This window comes from Equus caballus, chromosome 20 (assembly GCF_041296265.1).
Source record: "Equus caballus isolate H_3958 breed thoroughbred chromosome 20, TB-T2T, whole genome shotgun sequence".
Classification (NCBI taxonomy): Eukaryota; Metazoa; Chordata; class Mammalia; order Perissodactyla; family Equidae; genus Equus; species Equus caballus.
In genome coordinates, this window is record NC_091703.1 from 8899174 (window position 1) to 8923574 (window position 24401).

The window sequence follows — 24401 nt, forward strand, 5'->3', positions numbered from 1 at the left end:
TTCTTTTCTGAAGCAAACCCATGTGGGAGGCCCCTTTCACAATCTCACTTTTTTCTTTGCCCTCAGATGGTGGAAGATGGGCAATCGGGTGACTTGGAGAAGAAGGCTGATGAAGTGTTTCACTGCCCAGTATGTTTCAAGGAGTTTGTTTGCAAGTATGGACTGGAGACCCACATGGAGACTCACTCAGATAACCCACTAAGGTAGGAGAAAGGGCGGAATATACCTCTACCCTGGAAAGCTCTTTTCATTCCTCTTTCTCCTGGCATCTGACATAATCCTATTTCCCTTACTCCAAACTGGGCTGAAATGATTTAACTTGGGTGTGATGACGTTAATAAGGCAGTTAAGAATGGTGTGTGTTGTAGAGAAGAAGTTAGGCTGAGAAGTGTCAGAGAGAAGGTGGCTGTAGCCACAGGATGTGCTCACTGTGTTTCACTCTGCTTCCTTCGCTCCTGGCGAGGCCCCTGGAGCAATCACCATGAGCCCCCCATGCACAGGGAGTCTCCTATCACAAGGGGTCTTTGGGCAGCAGATGCATTTTCTTCACAGAAGGTGTTGCAACCCAAATGATGGTTAGCTGTGCTCCAGTGTGTGGTCAGCACAGGAAGGGCCTATCTGGTGTGCGTGACTGGATTATGCTGGTAGCACAGAAACATAAGAAAGCCTTTTGAGGGGCTGGCATAGTGGTGTACTGGTTAGGTTTGCGTGCTCCGCTTCGGTGGCCCAGGGTTCACAAGTTCAGATCCCAGGCGTGGACCTAGCACCACTTGTCAAGCCACACTGTGGCAGCATCCCACATAAAATATGGGAGGATTGGCAACAGATGTTAGCTCAGGGCCAGTCTTCCTCACAAAAAGAAAAAAAAAAGGCAAGACAAATTTCTACTTCGTGCAAGACCCTTGACCTATAGTGAAGCCAGTCACAGTAAAACCAGGGATAGGTGATTGTTCTGCTGGTCCAGGTTCAATTTTAGGTCTTTGCTGGCTCCAGTTTTTCTGATCCTCAGCCTTCTCAGGCAGAAAACGTGGATAGTAATCTGACTTTTCAGCAGAATTCAGGGTTGGGGCTTGGGAGGGCTCAGCTTTCTTTCTTTACCTTCTCTGAGAACTTTTTCCTCAGGCGCAAAGTCCTGTGCTCTTGGTGAACAGATAGGCTTGAAACCTTTTCCTATGGAATCCCCACTTTTCAAATGCTACTGCCATAGTTTTTAGGCTTTGAAGAGAACAAGGCACCTAGGGGAGCGTCTGGTGGACTTGAAAGTAGCACATCCTGAAGGGCACAGCTGAAGGTTCACCCTGAGCAGAGGCCAGCACATGCGTGGTTGCAGCTTTGGGTTTCGGAAGGCAGCTCGGGAGTGTAGAAATCTGGACATCTGTTCGTCTGACTCATCGATACACGGACCAGGTTTCCTTCCTCAGGACACGAGTTTGGTTGTGACTTAGAAGTGAAAAGATCTGAGCAAGCTAAAGACTTTTGTGTTGGGGGAAAAAGCCTAATTGTATGGTAACTGAAAGCCATGTCAAATATCATTATCCTTAATCACAGTAACTTGACATTTTTCCATGAGGGGGAAAAAAGAATTTATGAAGAGTTTAAACTACTGAGCAATTGAAGTGCTATAAAATGTCTATGTAACTCCTCTGTCTCAGGAACGCGTAGGAGTGGGCATGTACTGGCGGTCAGGACCCTGGGATCCCAGTCCTGTCTCCGCTCACATGGGACCTCGACCAGCTGTATCTGAGCCTTGAGGAAGAGCTGGACCAGTTAATCCCTCTGTTCCCTTTCAGGCCTTAAATTCTGCAATTATGTCTCTTAATAGCTGTTCCTCTGTCTACTGAGAGAAAGCATTGGCGCTTCCTTTTGTAGGCCCTGTAGTTCTGAGAGATTCAGGAACTTGACTTCATGGTTTCATTAACGTCCACAGCATCTCCAGGATGTGGGCTTGTGGCGGGTGGTAAATATTGAAATAGCTCTGTCGACCGAGGACCTGAGCAAACAGAGGTGAAGTTACCAGATGAGCCTCACGTGGCGAGTCATGGGCAGAGGCAGAATAGCATGTGGGACCCCCCACTCCTGGCTAGCATTCCTGCCAAAATAGTCGTCTGACCCGGCAGTACAAGAATGAAGGCACTGCCTGCCCCTGAGCTCCTCCATATGTTTTATTTCACTTCATGCTTTATTCTGTGATCAGATATCATCTCAGGAACTACCCATTTGCCCCCTTCTAGATAATTCTGTCCAACAGGGAAAATAATTTGACTCTCACAAGAGATTTCTGGGCAGCTGGAGCCTGCACAGCACAGTGTATGGCAGTGATAGAGGAAGATCAAGTGTCACTTCTTAAATGCTGGCCTGCACGAGGGTGTGGGTTCTCCTGGAACGGGGCCTTTTGAACAAGCACCTACTCCAAGGACAGGCTGGGTTGGCTACTCAGAGCGGATGAAGATGGGAATTGCATTGGACACTGGTTGTCCCGTTCTGCACGATTTGGTGGATAATTCACTCACCATGACTCCAAGGCTGACAGGGCAGACAGGCTGTGAAGTGGAACCTCAAGCTCTGCTGGTTTCCTTGCCTACTCAGTAATAACGCCCTTTGTCTGGTGAGGGGTTTACTGGAGAAGTTTGTAGCCTGGCGGAGACTCAGCCCCTCCTGGCAGGCTTCCATCCCACTAGAGCCCCAGGATGCTGTACCCACAGCATCGGGCAGTTGCCATAAGAAGAGGCTGTTTCACATCCATTGTAGGGGGCAAGCAGGCCATTCCCTGTCTAGTGGCTGTTGCTATGTGGGGTGGGGCTTGCGTCTAGAAACCAAAAGGAGTTGATTACAGAACATAATTTCCCTTTTCTCCTCTCTGCTCTGCCGTTGCACATAATAGTCTGCTATCAGAGGAGGCCATGGGGCAGGCATGAGCTGGCAGGGCCCAGATGGGCAGTGAACTGTGACAGTAGTTGGTGGGAGAGACTGCTTGTTAACCCAGAGCTAAAAGAGACACCAACTCCATTTGCAAACCCCAGAGGCAGCAGAACCACAGTGGGATGCTACCAGTTTAGATAGCAAGTTTATAACTCAAAACAGCTGTTGGCTTCTCTCTCCTGCCCTTGCTCCCCACCCCCAATGCTGGCAAGGTGCCTGTTGTTCCTTAATAAAAAGCTTTGGAAATCCAAACTCGTGTAAACGCTGAGGCCGCTCTCTTCCATTCCTGTGTTTCAAATTAATGATGTGTTAGGGTAGAGCAAAAGGAGGACACGAAGCCACTTGTAGCAATTCTAGTTCTTAGTGTCAGGTGTTACTTGCGCCCTGGCGTGACCAGCGGTATATTGGCCCCTCTTTACAGCCCCCTAGACAAGGAGAAGTGCTGGGCTTATTGAGAGCTGGCATTTGGAACTGGAAGTGATAGACAGAGTATTCAGCAAGCAGGTGGATGCAAAGAGGACAACATCCCTGTGTGAGGGTGTTTCGGGGTGTTAGATATCTTACTTGGTTATAAGAATAGAACAGAGTAACAAGCCGTACACTGCCACGAGTCAAGTTAGCTGAGAGGGAAGTCCAGGTCAGCGCTGACCAATACAAATAGGATGTGAGCCACATATGTCATTTAAAATTTTCTAGTAGCCACATTTTAAAAAGTAAAAAGAAACAGGTGAAATTGATCTTGCTTTGTTGATTATACCACTGTATCCAAAACATGATGTCAGCATATAATCATTATAAGAATTGTCAGCAATATATTTTACATTCTTGTGTATCTGTGAAGTCTTTGCAATCCTGCATGTGGTACTATTGCAGCCCATCTCATGTGAACTAGCCACCTTTGCAGTGCTCAGCTGCCCACTGCGCAGGTGCAGGTCTAGGACAAGCCCACCTGTGGCAGGGGTGGGAGCCAAGTCAGCGCTTTGCTGCAGAGGCCCCTGGTTTCATGTCTGAGTAATTGTCTCAGGCTCACCAGAGCTAGGCTGGGAGGGGCGACAGCTGGACAGTCACCATGGCTCTGTGGCTGCTGCTGAGGGTGAAATTTGGCAAAAGTTATTGTATAATCTTAATACAGCTTCTTGATTAAAGGAGATCAGGTAATAAATAATTTTTAAATTATTTCAGTTAAAATGTATCCAGCGAATGATTAAGTACTCATTTTGTGCCAGTCACTTGCCCAGACTTGAGAAAAAAATCGTGATGTTGGAGATAGGGTCCCTCAGGCCAGTCAGAGAACAAGAGAAAGGGTGGTTATAAAACAGAGTGAAGGGGGTAGACTCAGGGCCCAGTGGTCCAGGCAGAGGGAGCCTCATCCCGTCGGTGTATGGCGTCCCTCCACGTTCACCTCCAGTATGGCGGCGCTTCACTGTTTCCTCGGGGTCGAGGCCCTCCTCCGTCTGATTGAATTTTGATCTTGGTTGTCTGTAAGAAAAACTTGAAGGCGATGCCCTTAAATCTGTGTCAGGAATTTGGATGGGGGAACCCGAGTGGGCTCTGACCAGCACACTCTGTGTGAGGCAGGGTTAGTGCTGCTGCAGGCGTGGAGGGTGGGCTGAGGAACCTCCCTTGTCCTGGCGGTAGAGAGGTGCCAGAACCTTCTTTCTTCTGGATTCTCAAGTGTTCCAAAGAATGTTCAACTCCCTTCACTGCACATTCCCCCCCCCCCCCCCGACACACACACACACACCCATCATCTGCAGGGAGACACTAAGACAATTCACATAGCATTGGTCCTACACTTGTTAAATGTCATCCTACAAATAGGGAAAGGATATAACAAAATATTCATCAGCATCTTGTCTTTAAGTGTCCCAGGGGTCTGAGGCTCTGCCAGTTGGAGGCAGATTCAAAACAATGCTGGGGCCTGGTGGTGGAGGGGAGGACACTTCCCCCTGGCTGGCCTGGAAGTCGGAGGTGCCTTTGTCAAATCTGCCCCCACTCCACTCGGCCCAAGGGAGCCTCTCTGGCCCAAGGAAGCCTCTCTGGGACTTCTGGGCTCACCCCAGCCCACCAGTTGTGAAGTCCCTCAGACCTGCCCTGGCTTCACGCCACGCTGGTTTGGTTGAACAGTTTGAGCAGGGTCGGGACGCAGTGTGCAGCCTGGTGGCTTCCTGGGTGTGGGGAGGGCAGCCCCTGTCACAGAGCCGCACTGTTGCTCCCAGCAACTGGGAGAGATTAGTGCAGCTGTTGGATGTCAGTTCTCTGGCTGGGAGGGGAGGGAGGTGGAGGGAGGGGAGGGTGGGCACAGGGGAGAGGAATGTCTGAACCGGGTGGGGCTCTGAGGAAAGGTTGTTTGTGCTTACCCCTTCTTGCCTCTGGAGACAGAGCAGGAAAAATGAAGCATGAAATCCCTTTGAAAAAGGAATGTCAGTCTCTCAATTAAAATACTATAATGAGCAAGAAATTCAGTATTTCAAGCAAGTAGCTGGGGTGATCTACAGCTTTCTCAGCAAGGTATTTCACAGATCCTGATGACAGGGGCTGGCCTGCTGGCAGCTCAGGAGTGGTAGTGGTAGGAAAGGCTCCCCGTTGAGCCACTGTCCAGTGTCCAGGCATTAAGAATGTGACATGGGTTTTAGAAGGAGCAGGGCCACCTGCAAATAACTGTCCTCTGAACCGTCAGCATAGCAATGTAGCAGAGTGGAGTTACACCTGCCGGCTCCATCCCAGCCTGCCGTCAGGCATCCCCATAGCCTTGAGTGAGTTGAGGGTCAGTTTGCCCGTCTAGAAAATGGACTTGAGGACTGCTATGAGGATCAAGAGGGCAATCCACAGTCCTCCCACTGTAACGAACACGAAATGAACACTTCTGATACTATTATTTAGAATGTGCGTCCCTTTTGATATTTTAAACCTTGCAACATGTACAGTTAGAGATTTGTGCTATTCTTTGGGTATCCCATCCCAATGAAATTAAGAAGGAGTCAGATTCTGGGCTTCTCCCTGGTACTGTTTACTTGACAGAGAACATGAAAGCAGTTTGTGCTTTAGTCTTCATTGTTATAAAGAGCCGCCTTTATCTAGTTTTGTTTTTGTAAAGATTGAGAAACTGAATGGCTATTTAGACTTGGTTTGAGTCCTACCTACCAAATTTTGTAATCCAGCTGTGAAAGCCAGAGAGTTGGAAACTTGAAGGGACTGATACCTTTAAATAATAGAACTGCACATCATTTTCCTTAGATTGTTGGGGAAACCTGAGATTCTAAAGAAATGCATTTCTTGATGTTTGCTATTTGCCAAAACAGTCTTTCAAAAATATGTTTAGCTTTTTTAACCCTTTCTTGATAGTGGGGGTCATCTGCCTGTCCCTTAACTACCATGAAGGTAGACTTGATGGAATGATGTAAAAGTAAAGTACCCTGAGAAAGCACCTGAGTAGGGGGATATCTCTTTGGGCTGCTCTTAAGCTTTTTTGTTAACTTCAGGGTTTTCATCTTGATCTGGAGGGTTAAGATCACCAGATGAATACAATATTAGTGTGGCAAGCACTGGGAGGAGCTAATCCCAAAATTGTTGTATGCACAAAGTTAAAAAAACAAAAAAGAAAAGCTTTTTGGTGGCCTTGTTTTCCATTTCTACAAATCCCATTGCTAATAAATTTGCCTCCAAATTTATCTTGGCTTGACTCTTAATCTTCGATGTGTATGCGTGCTCCCCTCCCATTTTAGGTACTACAAGAAGGTTATTTGGGAAATCCACTCCAGTCAGTAGCTACACATTCCTTATTTCAGGGCTGGTGGCTTTAATGATGAGAGTTATTCCTGAGAAGTAGCTGGTAGCCTACTATGAGCCATCAAAACTGCTGCCTCCATTTAGGTTTTCTTGTACCTTCCTCCCTACACGGAATGCCCATACCATAATAGCACATTTATCACACCACATTTCAACCCCAGGCCAGATTACACCGTTTTCTTTAAAAAAATAAATAAGAAAGAAGGATGTAGTGCCTTCTTACAAGAATATTTGTCATATAAGAACAGATATCTTGGTACCTGCCCATTCGACGAGCTGTGGTTCATGTCAGTCCTCAATTCAATGACTTTTTTAAATGTTAACTTTTGTTTTTTTAAGACTAGTGATGGATCTGGGTATGAACAAGAACATCATTCATTTGCATTCAAGTCCGCTGAGATTTGAAAGGACAAACTCACAGCTAAGGAAGGGGAGTATTTCCTTGACGTAGCAGAGCTGGCTCCTTCTAGCAGTTGCCGTCCCTTCTGCCTGTGGCAGTCGGAGGCAGAGGTTGAGCACTGGCTGGCAGGTCGGGTGTCTCTGTGGCTTCAGGACAGTGCAGTTTGCCACTGCTGTGGGAGTCGGTCTTCTCTGACTACATTAGCAATGTGCTCTTTCCAGCCCAGCCAACCTCTAGGCCAGAGCCTGTGTGCTGTGGGATTTGGCTCATTTGTTTCATTTCTGAAGAAGGAACAGGAAGGGCTTGGATAAAGTATATGTTGAAGGCTCTCTGATCGTGCTGCCTCCCTCTGGCCCCCAGCTTTGCAGCCCCCAATCCTGTCATCTGTTTCTTGGCGTACCAGGGGCCACAGTGGAAACTTGGCTCACTCACTGCATGCTTCCAGGAGTCATCTCCCTCCCTCCCTGGGGACCCCCACCCCAGCCCTCTCCTATCTGTGCTCACACCTCACCATACCCCATCAGTGACATTACAAATGGTGCTGAGGCAGACAGGGGAGAGGAGATAAGCTGGAGGCAGCTGCTTTTCCCCTCTGCTGTTGAGAGCTCCTGCTCTGCTTACCCCAAATCTACAGCTCCTCCCTCACCACTACCCCTAAGAGAACCACTAGAGCCCCTGCCCCAGGAATAAGCAGGCCTGCAGGATCCACAGTTCAGGGGCTGGGATGTCACATGTCCAGGAGTCTGGAGTGGTACAATCCACTCCAGTATTCCAAATTAAATTTTCTTACTGTCTTACAGAAGCATTTGCTACATGTGCTGGAATTCAGGTGTTCTCTGGGTCACATAGGCTCTGGTGATCTGCCTCAGGGTACAGAAACACTATTTTTGTGAGCAAAATGATTTGAGTTCACATGCAGGTGATCATCCTTCTGTGAGCTGAGGAGGGGCTGAGTGTTGATGTTAGCATTCATCCCAGTGTTTCATATGTAATCTCAACTTAAATTGGCCTTTGGAATTTTTTCCACTGATGAATTTTTTTTTCTTTAATCTATTTCAATATGTGATTTTTTTTTTTAAAAAAAGGAAATTTTGTTTTTAGAAGAGGTAGTAGGCTTCTATTAGCTTCTTTTATATACTTCTCTCATTAAATGCATTTATCTTACTGAAAGCAAAGTTAGGTTCCATTTGGAAAAGTTATTCTCAGTTTCCAACATAGAACCACCTCTGTTGCCAGAAAATCAGAAAGCAGCTTCTCAGATTTGTGAAATTTCCCTCTGGCATATCGTCAAAATCACTTGCAAAATGAAATCACCCTACATCACTCCCCCTCTCCTACAACTCTAAGTACAGTTCCACTCCATCTCAATATTTTGCAATCATAAGTTCCTGGCAGGGTTGAGATATCCTCCAAACCAGGGGTGAGGGGAGAGTTGCAGGGACCACCCAACCAATGGCTGTGGCCTTAATGAAGACTGACAAGCCCAAGTGAGGTTAGCACATACCCCAAGATTGGTGCCTGCAGCCGGCTCTGCATCCAGCAGCATCGCCCTCAGATTTACAATGACCTCCATTGTCCTTGAAGAGCTGCTCAGAAACAAAGTGCAAAGCGTTCTTCCCAGGCCTTGGGGGGGCTGGTTACCCCGGGGGTCTCCTGCTGACAAAGGCCAATCCAAATGTTTCTGGGTGCTGGTTTTATTGAAGACCTGTCAGCAGGTGCCGAGTGTGAAATGGAAGGCAGTGTTTCGGAGTGTTTTTTTTCTTCCTTTTAACCAGCCTCACAATGTGCTTCTGGTTTCAAAGCAGAATTTTTTTTCTCTGCCACTTTCGAGCAGTTTGCTTGTGAGATGACATTCTTTATCTTTTTAGAAGTGAAATAGGAGCATCTTGGTTGAAATCCTATGAAAACAGAGGTGTGAGGTTTTGCATCTAGGCCTTATCTGGACTTTATTAAAAGGCTCTGCGTGCGCTTGCGCGCTGGGATGGTCTGCGCTTCTCTTCCCAGCTTTGGCTGCAGGGGAAGTGGCAGGAGCTGATGAGGAAGCAGGTGGTGTAAAACAGAGGGCTGGCCAGGAAGAGCACACGTTTCTCCCACTGGGTCTCAAGATTAAACAGAAGTAGTAGAGTCTATGGTGAAGTTGTTGAGAGTGAAAAGAGAGAACACATCCTTTTGAAATTAAAAGTCCATTTTTCCTGCATTTTCATGTTTGCGGTAATTGCCAGGAAATGGACTATTCCTGATTTTTTTGTCCTTGCAATATAAAACATTGGTTACATTTGGAATAGCAGCTTGCAGTTTTCTAAGCATTTTATTACCTGTTACTCGCCGTAGCTCTAAAGATCCCCATCTTACAGATGAGAAAGAAAGCTGAGGCCTAGGGAAGGAAAGGGAAAGAGCCCCCACAGACTTGTAGCTTAAGGTGTGTATAGATTTGAGATCCTCTCACTTAATTTTTACTATTATTTGTTTTCCAAACTCGTTCAACTAGAGAGTCACCTGGTGTACTTGTTCATATACAGATTCCTAGACCCATCCTGTAGTTATTCTGATTATAGTAGATCTGAAGTGGGCCCCAAGACTGATTTTTTTAACAAGGTCACGAGGGGATTCTTATCTCAGGATGTTTGGGGAATCTGACATAGCAGGCAACTGAAATGCAAATGATAGAAGTTGTCCAAGGTCACAGTCTGAACTCCCCCTCCCAGTGTCTCTGGTCCTGAGCCCGTGCCCCCACTGCTCCAAGTCTGCCTTGTACAGAGGACACAGAGCTTGTGGCTGGCGCTGGTTAGTTCTACCATGTGTGAAATTCTGTCCTACATGCCAGAAACAGGAGGGATTTGAAAGTGAATGAGAGAATGGAGGAGGAGATAAGTGATGAAAACTGCTTATGATGCCTCTCACACTGAATATTCATGGCCAATAGGCTATGCACTAGTGCAGTAGTCTCAAAGGTATAAGGTGTTCAGAACGATCTCTGGGGTACAAGAAAAAAATAATAGAACTTTTCTTACCTCACCCTTTAAACATTTCTATTTTTATATTTTATAATGTACCTGGCATATTATATATGCGTGCAAGTATGTATCATACATAATACACACACGTGTCTCTGGACACATGCTCCAAAATGTTTACTTATAAGGTGTTGTACAGTTCACAGAGTTTGCAGCCCAATTCTCAGGCCCACCTGCTCACCTTTTGCAGTTGACTTACATGCTACCAAGAGTCGGTATTATTTCTTCCCAGCCTGTTTATGTCAGTAATATTTGTAATCATTTACTGTAATTTAATTAAATTTTATATAAGCCAGTGAAATATTGTTTAAAAAAAAAGAATTGTCTCTGAAAACTAAGTTGGGCAGACTTGTTTATAGTGCAGATTGGATAGAGTGTTTTGGGAGTTTTTTTGCTGTCAGATTTATGGTAGGCAAAACACCTGTGAACAGTAGGGAGAAGTAATCATAAAAATCTAGGATTCTACTTTAGTTTGGTTTGCAAGAATCTGAGTTCTTGCTCTACCATAAAGACTCTAAAACTGGAAGTCAGAGATGTATCATGAATATGATTCATGCAGTAACGACAACATGCAATTCATTCAGTGGAACTAAGCTCACACATAAGTCCTTGGCCCTCCCTTCATGAAAACATGGGTGAATGAATTTCCAGCCGATTCTTGTCATTTGCAGTAGTTGTGTTCTCTAAAGGCGCCATAAACACAGGACTAGTGAATGCTAAACCATTGTTCCTAGAGGAAATACAAGGTTAGGTTCCTACAAGCCTCAGGTCACAACATGTTAATCGACTAATCAATACATAACCTTGTTTTATGTGTTTCTGTTTAAAGACACCTTATTTAATAAATACTATAGACTCATTAACATTGAACTCATGGACAACAGCATTATAACTCTTGCCTGAACAAAGCTTATCTGACACAGGTATTTCTTCCCTAAGGCACACCACAGCCTTCCTGCGCTTAGGTCCTCTAGACTGCACTTCAGCACTACTCTTGGGTGCCATTGTAAACAGTGAGATCACCAGCAATAAGCACTAAAATGTTAGAAATGTGGCACTAAATAGACTGCAAAAAGGACCCTTGTTTACAATGAGAGCTGAAACGAATGCAGAAGGTCACCTTGTTCTACCTCAGCTGGGAACATGCGCATAGGGCAACTCAGCTTTTCTATGCATGTCCACAAATGTGCTGCCAGTATTGATTTGGGGATTTACAAATAAATTTTAGCAAGTAGGCAAATTCACAAATATAGAATCCACGAATAATGAGAGTCAACTGTATATGTTTTAGGTTGAATAAAACATTTAATATGTACATGAAGTTTTTTTTATGAGCCTTTCCATTTCCTGACTTTGATTAATGAGCCCCTCTCTGCAAGGTGCAGTAAGCCCTGCTGTCTTCACAGGGGAAAGGTGAACAAGGAACAGGCCTCCACCTTCAGGTGTGACTGAATCCTTCTTACTAGTGCTGTTTCTCTCGCTGGGTCGTTAGGATGAAATGAGTTTGTGTTGCAATGTTCCAGCATCCAAGACAGTGCCCAACTCTGGTAAAAATTAATTTAAAACACTCTGCAAATATTCTACTCAAAATATATGTAATCAGTGCTAATTATTAATTTGGGAAGAGTGAGTTATTGTCAACTTCAGGTGGAAAATGCCTGTAGGGCTTACTGGCTGATAGCTCTCTACAGCCTTTGCACTGGTCCCAGTCTGTCTTACCTCCTCTTGTTCTCAGCTCTCAGGGAAGGCACTGACCAGCTTCCATCTCCCACAACTCCCCAGACTTCACCTGCTCGTAGCCCAGACAGGACACAGGGAGGAGAAGGGAGACAATCTGAATTATCTTGTGTTCATAAAAGCACCAAACCAGATGGGCCATAGGCTTGACCACCCAGCTTACCCTGGGTGGCTCGCTCTGCCTGTGTGTAAATCCCATGTGTGGTGGCTTCCTGAGCCCTGGGCGCCTCCCTCCAGACCCCAGCCCCTCCATCTTTGCCTAGATGCTCTGACTATCCAGTAGTTCTACTGGGGAAATGCCCTCTTCGCACTGCCTGTGTCACAAGACTGGCTGTGGGGGCTTCTCTTCTGGAGTTTTTATAAATCAAGCTCCCCCAACATGCACCTGCCACAAATAGTGGTTCCGACATTGTTGAAACTTGGAGAAAGAAGCAAAATGGTCAGCCCACTCTCATTAGCCATTTGTAATGAGATGTTCCTCTCTTTTAAATATATTAAAAAAACATTTCAAACATATGCAAAAATAGAACAGTGTAATGAACTCCCATGTACCCATCACCCAGTTTTAGGAATTATCAACTCATGACCAGTTGGGTTTCATCTCTTCATTTATAAATATTTCATTATAGATCTGTAAAGGAAAAAGTCTTTAAAAAAAAAAAAGCATAGCCAAAATATTATCGATATAACTAAAAAATGAACAGTGATTTCTCAATATCATGAAATATCTGGTCAGTGTTAAATTTCCTTGATTCAGACATTGCTCTCATCCTTTCAGTTCAGTACAGAGCTTTCAGCTGACCAGTGGTGTGGTGATGGGTTGGTGACCACGTGGAGTGCAGTTGAACTTGAGCCTGGGAGGACTAAAGTTAGGGTGATAGAAAGAGTGCCGTTTCCAGGGCAGTAGAACAGAAGAGAGCTTCCATGAGGTGCAGCCCACCCTGCGTGTGCAGTGTGGAGCTTGAGTGTGTTCTGGCCAGAAAGAACCTCACCAAGAGTAGCTGCGACCATTCTGCTTCCCTGCTGAACTGTCTCGTAGCCTGTGACTTAGCCCTCTGTGTATTTAAGACAGGGAATGGTTTCTGTGGTTTGGGGTCTGTCCCCCCAGAACATGGCCTGCATGCAAGGGATCACCGGGGAGCAGGGCCATGGGGAGAGAGGGAAGCTGTGCTGTCTGGGCCTATGGCTGTGAGAACTTCCAGAAGGTGTTCTGGGTTCTCTGAAGTCATCCCTTCCCGGAGCCTTTGTCACAGTTGCTGAGCTTAAACAGAATTCCCTCAAAAGGAGTTTTGCATTTTGAGCGACTCGTGGGAACCCAGTATTCTAAATTTAATTGAATGATGACAGGAATCTTGATGGCGAGATGTAGCCGAGTTAGCAGTGGAGATAGGCGAGCTGGATAGACGGCAGGAACATGTTTGCTGTGTCCTGCCACAGCGTGATAAGAAAAGCAGAGTTGCACATACTTGGCACTTCTCTCTTTCAACGCTAGATGAAAATGAGCTCAGCTGCTTCACGGGTGATTTCATTATCTCTTTATTTCCAGAGAAGAATTTCAAAGCAAAAAAAAATTTCCATTAAGGTGCACGCAGTGTAAAATTGAGCAGGTTGCTTCACCCCTCTGTGCCCCAAGTTCTTTCTCTGTAAAACAATAACAGGACCAACCTTCGAGGTTTTGTGAGGGTCAGAGGCATTTGTACATGTACATACTTGGAATGATACTACCACGTAGCACTGTCCAATAGAGCTTTCTGCGATCCTGGAAATGTGCTAGCTCTGCACTGCCTGATGCTATTGAGCCCATGAAATGAGGCCAGTGTGACTGAGGAAATTTTAATTAATTTAAATTTAAACAGCCACGAGTGACTCTAGTAGCTGCTGTATTCAGTCTAGGGCATGTTAATAATATCATAATGGTTCTGTGGTTTTTAAATTGTTCTCAGTGAAGACCTGGAAGACAATATTGGTATGAAAAGTGGAGAAAATGGAGACACGCCGTTTTAAAATGGTGTTTGTTACACATCTTTGTGGCCCAGGACATTTAAGGTGTGGGAGGTCATCTCTGAAGTGAAGAGTGATGACCTTTGGATGGACTGCCTTTGTGGGAGTCTTTCTGAAAAAGGGAGTCAGGCTTGGGATAGGTGAGGGTGGAAGGACTCACATTTTGTCCTTGCTTCTTACTGCTGTGTGACCTCAGCCATGTTGCCTGATGTCCTGGGGCCTCACTGGTTTCATCTGTGAGATGAAGGTCAGGATGCCCAGCTGCCTGCAGGGGCGTGCACAGTGCCCCTATAGGGTGCTTTGCACTTGGTGTGCCTTCAGTACTTGGAACTACCATTATTTTTCAGATAGATGGTAACAATGTCAGAATTGAACACATAATCACTGTCACGTGCTACTAATTCAGTTGGAGAATTTATTATTTTGTCCTGATCAGATGCCAGGATTGTTGATTTGATTGCTGTAGATGCTGTGTAAATTCATTCTTTTTGACTTTTAAACATTTTTGATGATTAGAGCCCATTGAGCTGAGGGAGGGAAATGATCACTCCACATTGTGTGATTCAGGTAAAAACAAGTGGGCCTGCACCAGTGGCTTCAGGTTCCCAGCTAGCTTCTTACTGGACACACCTGTGCTGTCTGCAAAGCTTGGCTGTCTCGAAGTTGGTAGAATATAATTTGTCTTAAAGGGAGAATTTTTGTTGTAGGAGCAAGCTAGCTTCTTGATGTCATAGTGTTTTTATTTTGCTCAAGTGAAATGAAGCAACATAAAATAATAAGGCTAATGGATGGGTGGAAGCTCTGACTTGTCTGCCGCCTCATATCCTGTCCCTTTCTTCTAGATGTGACATTTGCTGCGTCACCTTTCGAACACATCGAGGATTGCTACGCCACAATGCTCTTGTCCACAAACAACTTCCCAGGGACGCAATGGGAAGGCCTTTCATACAGAACAACCCTTCCATTCCTGCTGGCCTCCATGACTTAGGGTTCACCGACTTCTCCTGCAGGAAGTTTCCTCGGATTTCTCAGGTATTGTGATTGGCCCAAGGAGCTGCAGCCACCTCCACGGTCTGCGTAGTTGGACTAAACTTCCTCATCCTGAGCTATTCCTTCCCTTAAAATGTTGTCAGTTGGGTTTTGTCTTCTGATAGCACCTTTTCTATTGAAATTCAACTTGGTCGTTTCAGTCTTCATTGGCTTGTTGAGTTGGGAGGGGTAGGTAACCTTTTATGTTTTGTGTTGAATTTTATACTAATTTGCATGAGTCTTGCTCATCAGTGCTTTTGCCCATTCTTGGGGCATTTGGGTTTAAAGTTGTGAATTGTTCACCACTTCCACCCCAGCCCTATCTGAACTGAATTTGTATTTTTCAAATATTTGATTAATATCTGTGTTACAGCTAAATATTTCCAATATTGTAGTTGTTTGTATTTAAAATGTTTTGGGTCATTATTAACCTGAGCTGTATTTGTTCTCAGCTCATAAAAGACCTGCTAAAACTACTTCGAAACTCTTTTTTTTCCAATTTTAAAAAATTAAGCTAGAAGATAATCAACAGTGAAATTCTTCAAGCACAGAAGCCTCAAGTTCATTGAATTATTCCATATGTATACACCCATATATGTACACTCACATAACCCCCCAGGGTTCCCTTGTGCCCCTCTCCAGGCCCCGCCCTCTCTCCCACAATCACAGAGATAGCTGGATCTCCCCTAATGGCAGATAGTCACCTTCGGTTAGTTTTGCAAGGCACCCATTTTTAAAAAGAGGATTAATCCTACCTTCATGGTATTACTACTTAACCATACTTCAGTGCTTCCCTGCTGAGATACCCTTGGGATCGATGTCATTCATCAAGCAAACATGATTCTTCAGCTGCTTGGTGGTTTTCCTTATTCAGTCTGGGAGTTAGCAAGCAGGGAAGAGTCAGCTATTTACATATGGAGAAAGGCCGGCTGCTCCTACAACAGAGACTTTCGCATCTCAGCTGAGTGATTATTTTTACATCCTCTTCTTTATTTCCTTCCTTTTGCCAACCTGGCTTCTGTGCAGGCCTGGTGCGAAACAAACCTGCGAAGGTGCATCAGCGAGCAGCACCGTTTCGTCTGCGACACGTGTGACAAGGCGTTCCCCATGCTCTCCTCGCTTGCCCTACACAAGCAGACCCATGTTGCCGTGGACCAGGGACGGGAAAGGCTGCAGGCCAAGACCCTGCCTGGTGACATCCTGGACCAGAAGGTCTTCCTGGCCTTGCTGGGCCTGCAGCACACCAAAGACGTCAGGCCTGCCCCAACTGAGGAGCCCCTGCCGGATGACAACCAAGCAATACAGCTCCAGACGCTCAAGTGTCAGCTACCTCAGGACCCCGGCTGCACCAACATGCTGAGCCTGTCTCCTTTTGAAACTGCTTCCCTGGGCGGTTCTCTCACGGTCCTCCCTGCTACCAAGGAGAGCATGAAGCATCTGTCCCTGCAGCCCTTCCAGAAGGGCTTCATCATCCAGCCAGACAGTAGTATTGTGGTCAAGCCCATCTCTGGGGAGTCGGCCATCGAGCTGGCAGACATCCAGCAGATTCTGAAGATGGCAGCCTCGGCTCCCCCTCAAATCAGTCTTCCGCCTCTCTCCAAGGCCCCCGCCACCCCTCTGCAGGCGATTTTCAAGCACATGCCCCCTCTCAAGCCAAAGCCCCTGGTCGCCCCACGGACAGTGGTAGCCACCTCCACACCCCCGCCTCTCATCAATGCCCAGCAGGCCTCCCCGGGCTGCATCAGCCCCAGCCTCCCCCCACCACCCCTGAAGCTCCTCAAAGGCTCCGTGGAGGCGGCCTCCAACGCCCACCTGCTGCAGTCCAAGTCCGGGGCCCAGCCAAACACGGCTGCGCAGCTCTTCCTGCAGCAGCCAGGTGTGGAGCTGCCGGGCCAGGCCGAGATGAAGACGCAGCTGGAGCAGGACAGCATCATCGAGGCCCTGCTGCCCCTGAGCATGGATGCCAAGATCAAGCAGGAGATAACGGAGGGAGACCTTAAGGCCATCATGACGGGCCCTGGCAGCAAGAAGACGCCGGCCATGCGTAAAGTTCTTTACCCCTGCCGCTTCTGCAACCAGGTGTTCGCCTTCTCGGGGGTGCTACGCGCACATGTGCGCTCCCACCTGGGCATCTCGCCATACCAGTGCAACATATGCGACTACATCGCCGCCGACAAGGCCGCGCTCATCCGCCACCTGCGCACACACAGCGGTGAGCGGCCCTACATCTGCAAGATCTGCCACTACCCCTTCACCGTCAAGGCCAACTGCGAGCGGCACCTGCGCAAAAAGCATCTCAAGGCCACCCGCAAGGACATCGAGAAGAACATTGAGTACGTGACCAGCAGCGCGGCCGAGATGGTGGATGCCTTCTGCTCCCCGGACACGGTGTGCCGGTTGTGCGGCGACGACTTGAAGCACTACCGCGCGCTGCGCATCCACATGCGCACGCACTGCGGCCGTGGCCTGGGCGGCTGCCCCAAGGGCCGCAAGCCCTTCGAGTGCAAGGAGTGCAGCGCCGCCTTCTCGGCCAAGCGCAACTGCGTCCACCACATCCTCAAGCAGCACCTGCACGTGCCCGAGCATGACATCGAGAGCTACGTCCTAGCGGCTGAAGGCCTGGGCCCTGCGGAAGCGCCTGCCGAGGCCTCAGGGAGGTTAGAGGAGGGCAGCGGGGCCTTTGGCGAGCGCAAGCCCCTCGCCACCTTCCTGGAGCCCCAGAATGGCTTTCTTCACGGGGGCCCCACCCAGCCTCCGCCTCCCCACATCTCGGTCAAGTTGGAGCCCGTTAGCAGCTTGGCAGTGGACTTCAACGAACCCCTGGACTTTTCCCAGAAGGGCCTGGCCCTGGTGCAAGTGAAGCAGGAAAACGCCGCCTCCTTCCTGAGCCCTTCTTCTTCAGCCCCCTATGACTGCTCCATGGAGCCCATCGACCTGTCCATCCCTAAGAACTTCAGGAGAGGAGATAAGGATACAGCTGCTCCTGGTGAAGCCAAGAAGCCTGAGCAGGAATCAGGGAGTGGGGAGCAGCCCTCACCCTGTCCACCACCATGCCCTACCCTGCCGGTGCCCGTGGGGCCCAGCGGGATCCTGGATAAACCCATGGCCCCTGCAGTGGGGACCTCGGCAACCACCATCCTGGAAACCCACACTCAGCCCTTGCAGGGCTCTGTTCAGCTTGCGGTCCCCATCTACTCCTCAGCCGTGGTCAACAGTTCTCCACTCTTGAGCAACTCTACCCTCATAAGCAGCCCAGCCTTGTTGCGGCCATTGCGCCCCAAGCCCCCCCTGCTCTTGCCAAAGCCCTCTATGACAGAAGAGCTGCCTCCGCTGGCCTCTATTGCCCAGATCATCTCATCTGTGTCCTCTGCCCCCACCTTGCTCAAAACCAAGGTGGCTGACCCAGGGCCTACCAGCACTGGCAGTAACACCACAGTTTCCGACAGCTTAGGAGGCACCATCCCCAAAGCTGCCACCGCTCCCACCGACACCGCAAGTCCAAAAGAATCCAGTGACTCACCCCCTGCTGCCAACAGCCCAGAGGCGGCCTCGCCCACCGAGCAGGGGCCAGCTGGCTTGTCAAAGAAGAGGGGCCGGAAGAAGGGGGTGAGGAGCCGGCCCCAAGCCAGCAGCGGCGGCATGGACCTGGACTCCAGTGGGGAGTTTGCCAGCATCGAGAAGATGCTGGCTACTACAGACACCAACAAGTTCAGTCCGTTTCTGCAGACCGCGGAGGACGACACTCAGGATGAGGTGGCTGGAGCGCCTGCTGAGCACAACGGGCCCAGTGATGAAGAGCAGGGCAGCCCCCCAGAAGATAAGCTGCTAAGGGCAAAGCGCAACTCCTACGCCAACTGCCTGCAGAAGATCAACTGTCCTCACTGCCCCCGGGTCTTCCCCTGGGCCAGCTCCCTCCAGAGGCACATGCTCACACACACTGGTAAGAGGATCCTGCCAGGCTGTGGGTCCTCCTCCCCTGCGGGGAGGCTGTGGCCTGGCCAGCCGGGTGAGGGAGAAGCAGGGGTGGGAGTCGAAAGCACGGGACTGTTTGCCTATGACCCCATTCTTACCTTCTCTCCTTCCTCAGTCTCAGAGGCCGGGCTCTTGCCTGATGCTGCTGTCGGTTTTTCCGCTTGTGGTCTTGTAACCAGAATGACCTGTTCCTGTTGTCTGAGCTCTCCAGGGGTGGCTGGTAAAGGGAGGGGTGAAACGTAAGGTGTTTGTAGGTGAACGTGGTCGTAGGCCAGTCGGATCGCTTACTTCCATCCGCCTCATTCCTTCTGGAGAAGGTAGCAAGGTTATGTACTGGGTACGCACGGGAGGCAGCCAGGGAGAAGTGGAACTTGGTCTTGAGGTGTTGGGCCAGAATCAACTTGGTGCTTTGGCAGGAGAAATTGCGCGTCGACATCCTCAAGGCAGCTTTTAAAATGTTAAACATTCTGTGATGTTGTGTTGACCACCAGGTATTCTTAAAGGGAAATATTGCAAATTTTGCTCTTATCTTTCAGTTCACTAAGGTGGTCGCATTTTCCCCTATATATTGTAAAAATCAGTGACGAGTAGTTTTGGAATTCTTTTAAAGTTTTATTTATACTAAAATTGTCAGCTATTCCAGAGAAACACGCACATATAAATAGTCTAAGAAGCAGACTGAAATTACCAAAAAGGCATCCGAAAGTATTTTTCAAATGTTAGTTTCCATATGTTGATTTTTAAAGAGAAGTTTAAGATAAGGAGTGCACTTTAAATAATTTTATACTCGCAACTTCTAGTAGTCAAATGACTGCGTAGTTCTCAATTTAATTTTAATTTACTGAATATTCATACAAGATTTATATCATTGGACTCCAAGGATAAATTAGGTGAGATCTTAACTGCGATCCTTAACATTTTGGAGATACTACCCAAATATTAATAGGACCTAAAACCAAATAAAGAGCTGTGTGGTACAGGATTGCCAGATACAATACAGAATGCCAGTTAAATTTGAATTTCACATAAGCAACAATTTTTAGTATAAATATTTTCCATGCAATATTTGGGGTGTACTAAAAACTTATTTGTTGTTTATCTAAAATTCAGATTTAATTGGGCATCCTGGTATTTTTGGTTGCTAAATCTGGCAACCCTACGTTCACGAAGCTTACATGTGGTGAGGGGAAGGCAGTGGGGACTGGGTGTGTGCCGCGCCTTATTTCCAGGTGCAAACGCTTCCTTCAGGCTTGAGGGTCACTTGAAGCTCTGAAGAAGCCTGTTTCTGCTAAGGAGGTGGAACAGCAGGAGTGAGGTCAGAGTCATCCCTGTGAAAGAAAAGTGAGCAGAGAGTAGATGGGGAGGGGAGAGCAAGCTGTGGAGTCTCTGAAGCTGGGTGCAGCATAGACGCGGCATTTGTTTTTGGTGTGGTAGGGCCTCAAATCCAGGAATTGAATGGCAGCAGGCGTGTGAGCATTGAATGGCGTGCCTGTCCATGGAGGACTCAATTAACAGGACACAGAATTTGTAGATGTCTGAAGTGTATGCTGCATTTTCAGGCCATCATTTTCTATCCATTTGAAATCATTTAAGCCTGACAAAGTAACAGTTCTGATGAAGAAAGCCTTTCAGAAAGAAGATGCATCTTCAAAAGAAGGTGCTCCACACAGCAGTGTCTTTTGCTACCCTTTTTGGGTGACACCTGTTTGTTGCCTGCAGAGTCTCTGGAGAAGTGAGTATTTCTGTTACCGCTTTTCAGAAAGCAGATGGTCTGGATCTGATGATGAGGGCGGCTCTTGCCCTGCCTCACCCTCTGCTCTCCCCCCGCTGTCACCCAGCCTCTCCACCACCCTCCTCCAGCTAGGAGCCGTGTGCTAGGAGATCCCGTGCATGTTTCCCCAGATGAGGCCATTTATTCCTGGACGTTGTCTGCTTGGCAAGCTGACAGCCTCCCTAAGAGGGCTGGAGCAGACAGTCTTTCCTTTCAAGGGTTGTACCTGTGTCTTTGCAGATGCTTGATGTAAGTTCCCACTTGTGAATCCAGTCGTTTGGATTGCCTAGCTTTTGAATGCCAAAATGTCCTAGTTGGTTTAAAATTTGGTAGCATCAGAAACTGAGCAAGGAAGATGGGAAGTTTGTTTAAGGCAGGTAGGATGGAGTGGATGTAAATATGAACACGTTCTGCCCCTTTTCCCTTCACAGTTACTGCACCCGTAATGGCTATGTCTGTCTCAGCCCCATCCCTGACATGCTATCACATTATGATCTTGTAGTGGGGGTTGCAGGCCTTGACTCATGGGGTCATCCCTGTGTACAGGGTTGGGAGAGAGAGCTTTCAGAGCTAGTCTTCGTGACCGTCCCATAAGGGCAGTGTTGTCCACATTTTGCCATGAGGAAATGGAGGCTCACAGAGGCTGAGTAATTTGCCTACTCAATGAGCAGCAGAGGTGGAGTTCAAAGACAGGGTCAGATTCCCTGTAGCTGCCCCACAGTCAGGCTGGTGTGGCTACTGGTGCTCTATCTGAAGGTGTATAGAGTGTACCTCCTTTGGCCTGCCTGTATCCTGACATGTCCCGATGCAGAAGATTGGGAAGTGGTTTGAGATAAGATAGAACACAGATGTGGACCAGAATACCATTCATCAAAGACTTAAGGGCCACAGAGTGGTATTAGCCACATGCTTAGACATTGTATAAAGGTCGGCTCTCATTGGGCTCTGTTAACTTCCTTTGCTGTCGCCCTGCTTCAGCTTCCAGCAACAATCTCAGCATCACCTCTATTAAATAATTTTGTAGAGCACTTGGCGGTGTCTGGTGCTATGTTAGAACATTTTCCGTACATCAAGCGCTAGAGCTGGACGGAGCTTGGGAAATCATCTGATCCACTCGCTCTTCCCACACACTGGTGTTTTCCTGGTAGATGCTTCTGCTATTGAAGAATCTCTGAGCTGCCTGTCTCCTGGCTGCCTAGCTTTCTGTGAGATGCTCCCTCCAGAAACTTTGAAGTAAGACCAAGGCACATATGAAAGAGTACAGAAATTAAACACGGACTCTGAAATGATCCTGTAAACAGGTGTTATACAGGGGAGAGGCGTTTTTTTCCATTGTAGCATTAAAATCGAGCTGCATTCCAGCCAGAAGCTTGAGCAGGGTCCAGTTTTAGATTGCATTTAGGCAAACTGTCTGGGTCTTGAGACTCAGCTTTCTCCTGATCTCTCAGCAAATGTGTAGAATTATCGTCATGTGTGTACATTGTCTCATAGACATGTTTCCGGTTCACTCCACCCCCTAAACGGGCAGCATTAAGTAGACCTGATGTCAAGTGTCCATCTAGGGCCTCACTGTTGCTGCAGGCAAGGGGCACATGGTTTCAGGCCTTTCTCTGTGTGTGGCTCTAGTTCTAGGAGTTGTGTTTTATGAGGAAGCTGGTGTCTGCTGTCATATTTCATATCCCCCAGCGTGCTCTCCACACACAGCTGTATTTCCTTTTTCACTCCTCTCCGCCCTCTCCCAGCCCATAGCGTCCTGTTGATCGGAGACAGTTACCTTTCTCTGGCTGAACAGTATTGCCTCTTCAGGAGAGGCTAGTTCACGGTTTCTTCCTTTTCCCCTCGTGAGCGTCTCGTGTGTTTTTAGGCCACAAGTGGAGGAGCGAGTGCCAGAAAACACAGCCAGTCAGTTCCCGCCTCTGTCCTAATCCTCTTCCTCCTCTCTTCCCTTTCCTCATAAAAAGAAAGGGTTGGGACCTGGGGATGCCTGAGGTGCCCCCTGGCTCTGACATTCTGGGGGTCCCTGGCTCGCTCACTTTCTCACGGTTGGTTTTAACTGCTTTTCTTTGCCAGCCTGGGGCCCTCCCCACTCACCTCTCCTACGCACTTGCTCACAGGCAACAGGCTTTGGAGTTGAAATCAGTAAGATGTGCAAAGCTAAGTGTGGAAGGCACTCTGACACTGGTTGTGTTTGGCTACTTTTAACTCTCTTAAGTGGCAACTTTGGACATTTTTACACAGCCAGCCTTGTGTACACCCCTGCCAAATAGAGAAAGAAAGAAAATATGGAAAGAAACCTTCACTGAGAGGGTGCAAGGGCGATGGAGAGAAGTCTGAAGGTGTGAGGCCATGTCATCATTGTTCGTTCTTCTGCTTGCTGTTTCCCCAGTCCCTGGCAGATAACATCATTTAGTATAAAATTTCCCTCTTCATTTCTTGACTGTTCTATGAGAGTGAAAACTGGCCAGCTGATGACTTTTACCAGTCAATTTGGAAGTGGAGGGATATCATAGGTCTTTGATATCCTGTGGTTACACTTAAAAACACCCCACTAAATCAGTAATTTGTGGCAGTTACCAAATAAATAAAATCATTTGAAACTTTCCATATAGATTACCAGTCAACAAGTTTTATTGACACCTGTACGATTATAAAATATGGAAAGGGCTCATCTTCTCCTCTGTCCATGCAATCTAGAGCACGCTGCTGTTTCAGATGTAAAACTTACGCGATAAAATGTAAACTTGTAAAGACTCCTGTTAGTTGTCACTTTGGGACTCTTCATAATGTGATGCAATACTTTCGCGTCATTGAATTGTTTTTTGAATTGAGCCTTAATAGGAATCTTCATCATCATGGCACATCAGCCTAGCATCCACACTAGCTGTAAAAGTGAAGCATTTACCAGTGTGAAAATTACAGAGTAAATCATGTAGAAGCAAGAAACCAGTTGTTTCATTTGAAATCAAGACTTGTATCCCAGTTCATAGTCAGAGCTTCTGACTTGTCTTCCTCGCAGTCTAGCCTGACTTAGAGAAGCTGTGATGTTGCCTTTTGACAATAAAATGTTAAAGGAAAAAGTTTTGTTTTTTTTTTTTACTTAAAATGGAGCCCAAATAATTATTATGTCCAATTTTTAGCAAAAAGAAGAAATTTGAAAAGTACGCAATAAAAGTTAAAATACTTTACAACTTGACACAAAAATGTGGGGTTTTTTTTAACGTGGGCATTTTTATAAATTTAGCAGGAAACGCCCGCTGAACTTTGTAAGGCACCACTGTAAGGCAGGTGGTGGGTTCGCCACTTCATCCTGCAGGGCCCTTGTGAAGCTCCTTACAGGCTCACATGCTGGGTTTCTGGGTTTCCGGGCTTCTGATTCCACCCTTCCCAGGTTTCTGATTCCTTGGTCTTTTTTTTCCCCCTCCCCAAAGCCCCATCATATAGTTGTATATCCTAGTTGTAAGTCCTTCTAGTTCTTCTATGTGGGACGCCTGCCACAGCATGGCTTGATGAGGTGCCCAGGATCTGAACCAGTGAGCCCCAGGCCACTGAAGCAGAGTGCACAAACTTAACCACTACCCCACTGGACCAGCCCCTGATTCCCTAGTCTTTGATCATTCCAGGCATCTGTATTCTTTTTTTTTTTTTTTTAAGATTTTGTTTTTTCCTTTTTCTCCCCAAGTGACCTTGGCCAGAGGTCATTGCAGGACGACTCAGCAGGTTAGACAGGAGGAGTCCTGAGAAGTCAGACTCCCCAGTACATAGTTGTATA

At 47.3% G+C, this 24401-nt stretch overlaps 1 protein-coding gene across 20 annotated transcripts in view; it reads left to right on the plus strand.

Moving 5' to 3' along the window:
- Positions 1 to 24401, plus strand: part of RREB1 (ras responsive element binding protein 1) — a 173082-nt gene that overhangs the window by 136075 nt on the left and 12606 nt on the right. For all 20 annotated transcript variants that reach the window (XR_011429472.1, XM_023624405.2, XM_070244061.1 and 17 more), the window contains 3 exons: positions 67 to 203; positions 14703 to 14892; positions 15916 to 18829. Coding sequence is in view for 19 of the 20 variants with exons in the window: in XM_023624405.2 (XP_023480173.2) it covers positions 67 to 203; positions 14703 to 14892; positions 15916 to 18829 (3241 nt within the window). In the remaining variant the exon portion in view is untranslated. The remainder of the gene's footprint in view (positions 1 to 66; positions 204 to 14702; positions 14893 to 15915; positions 18830 to 24401) is intronic.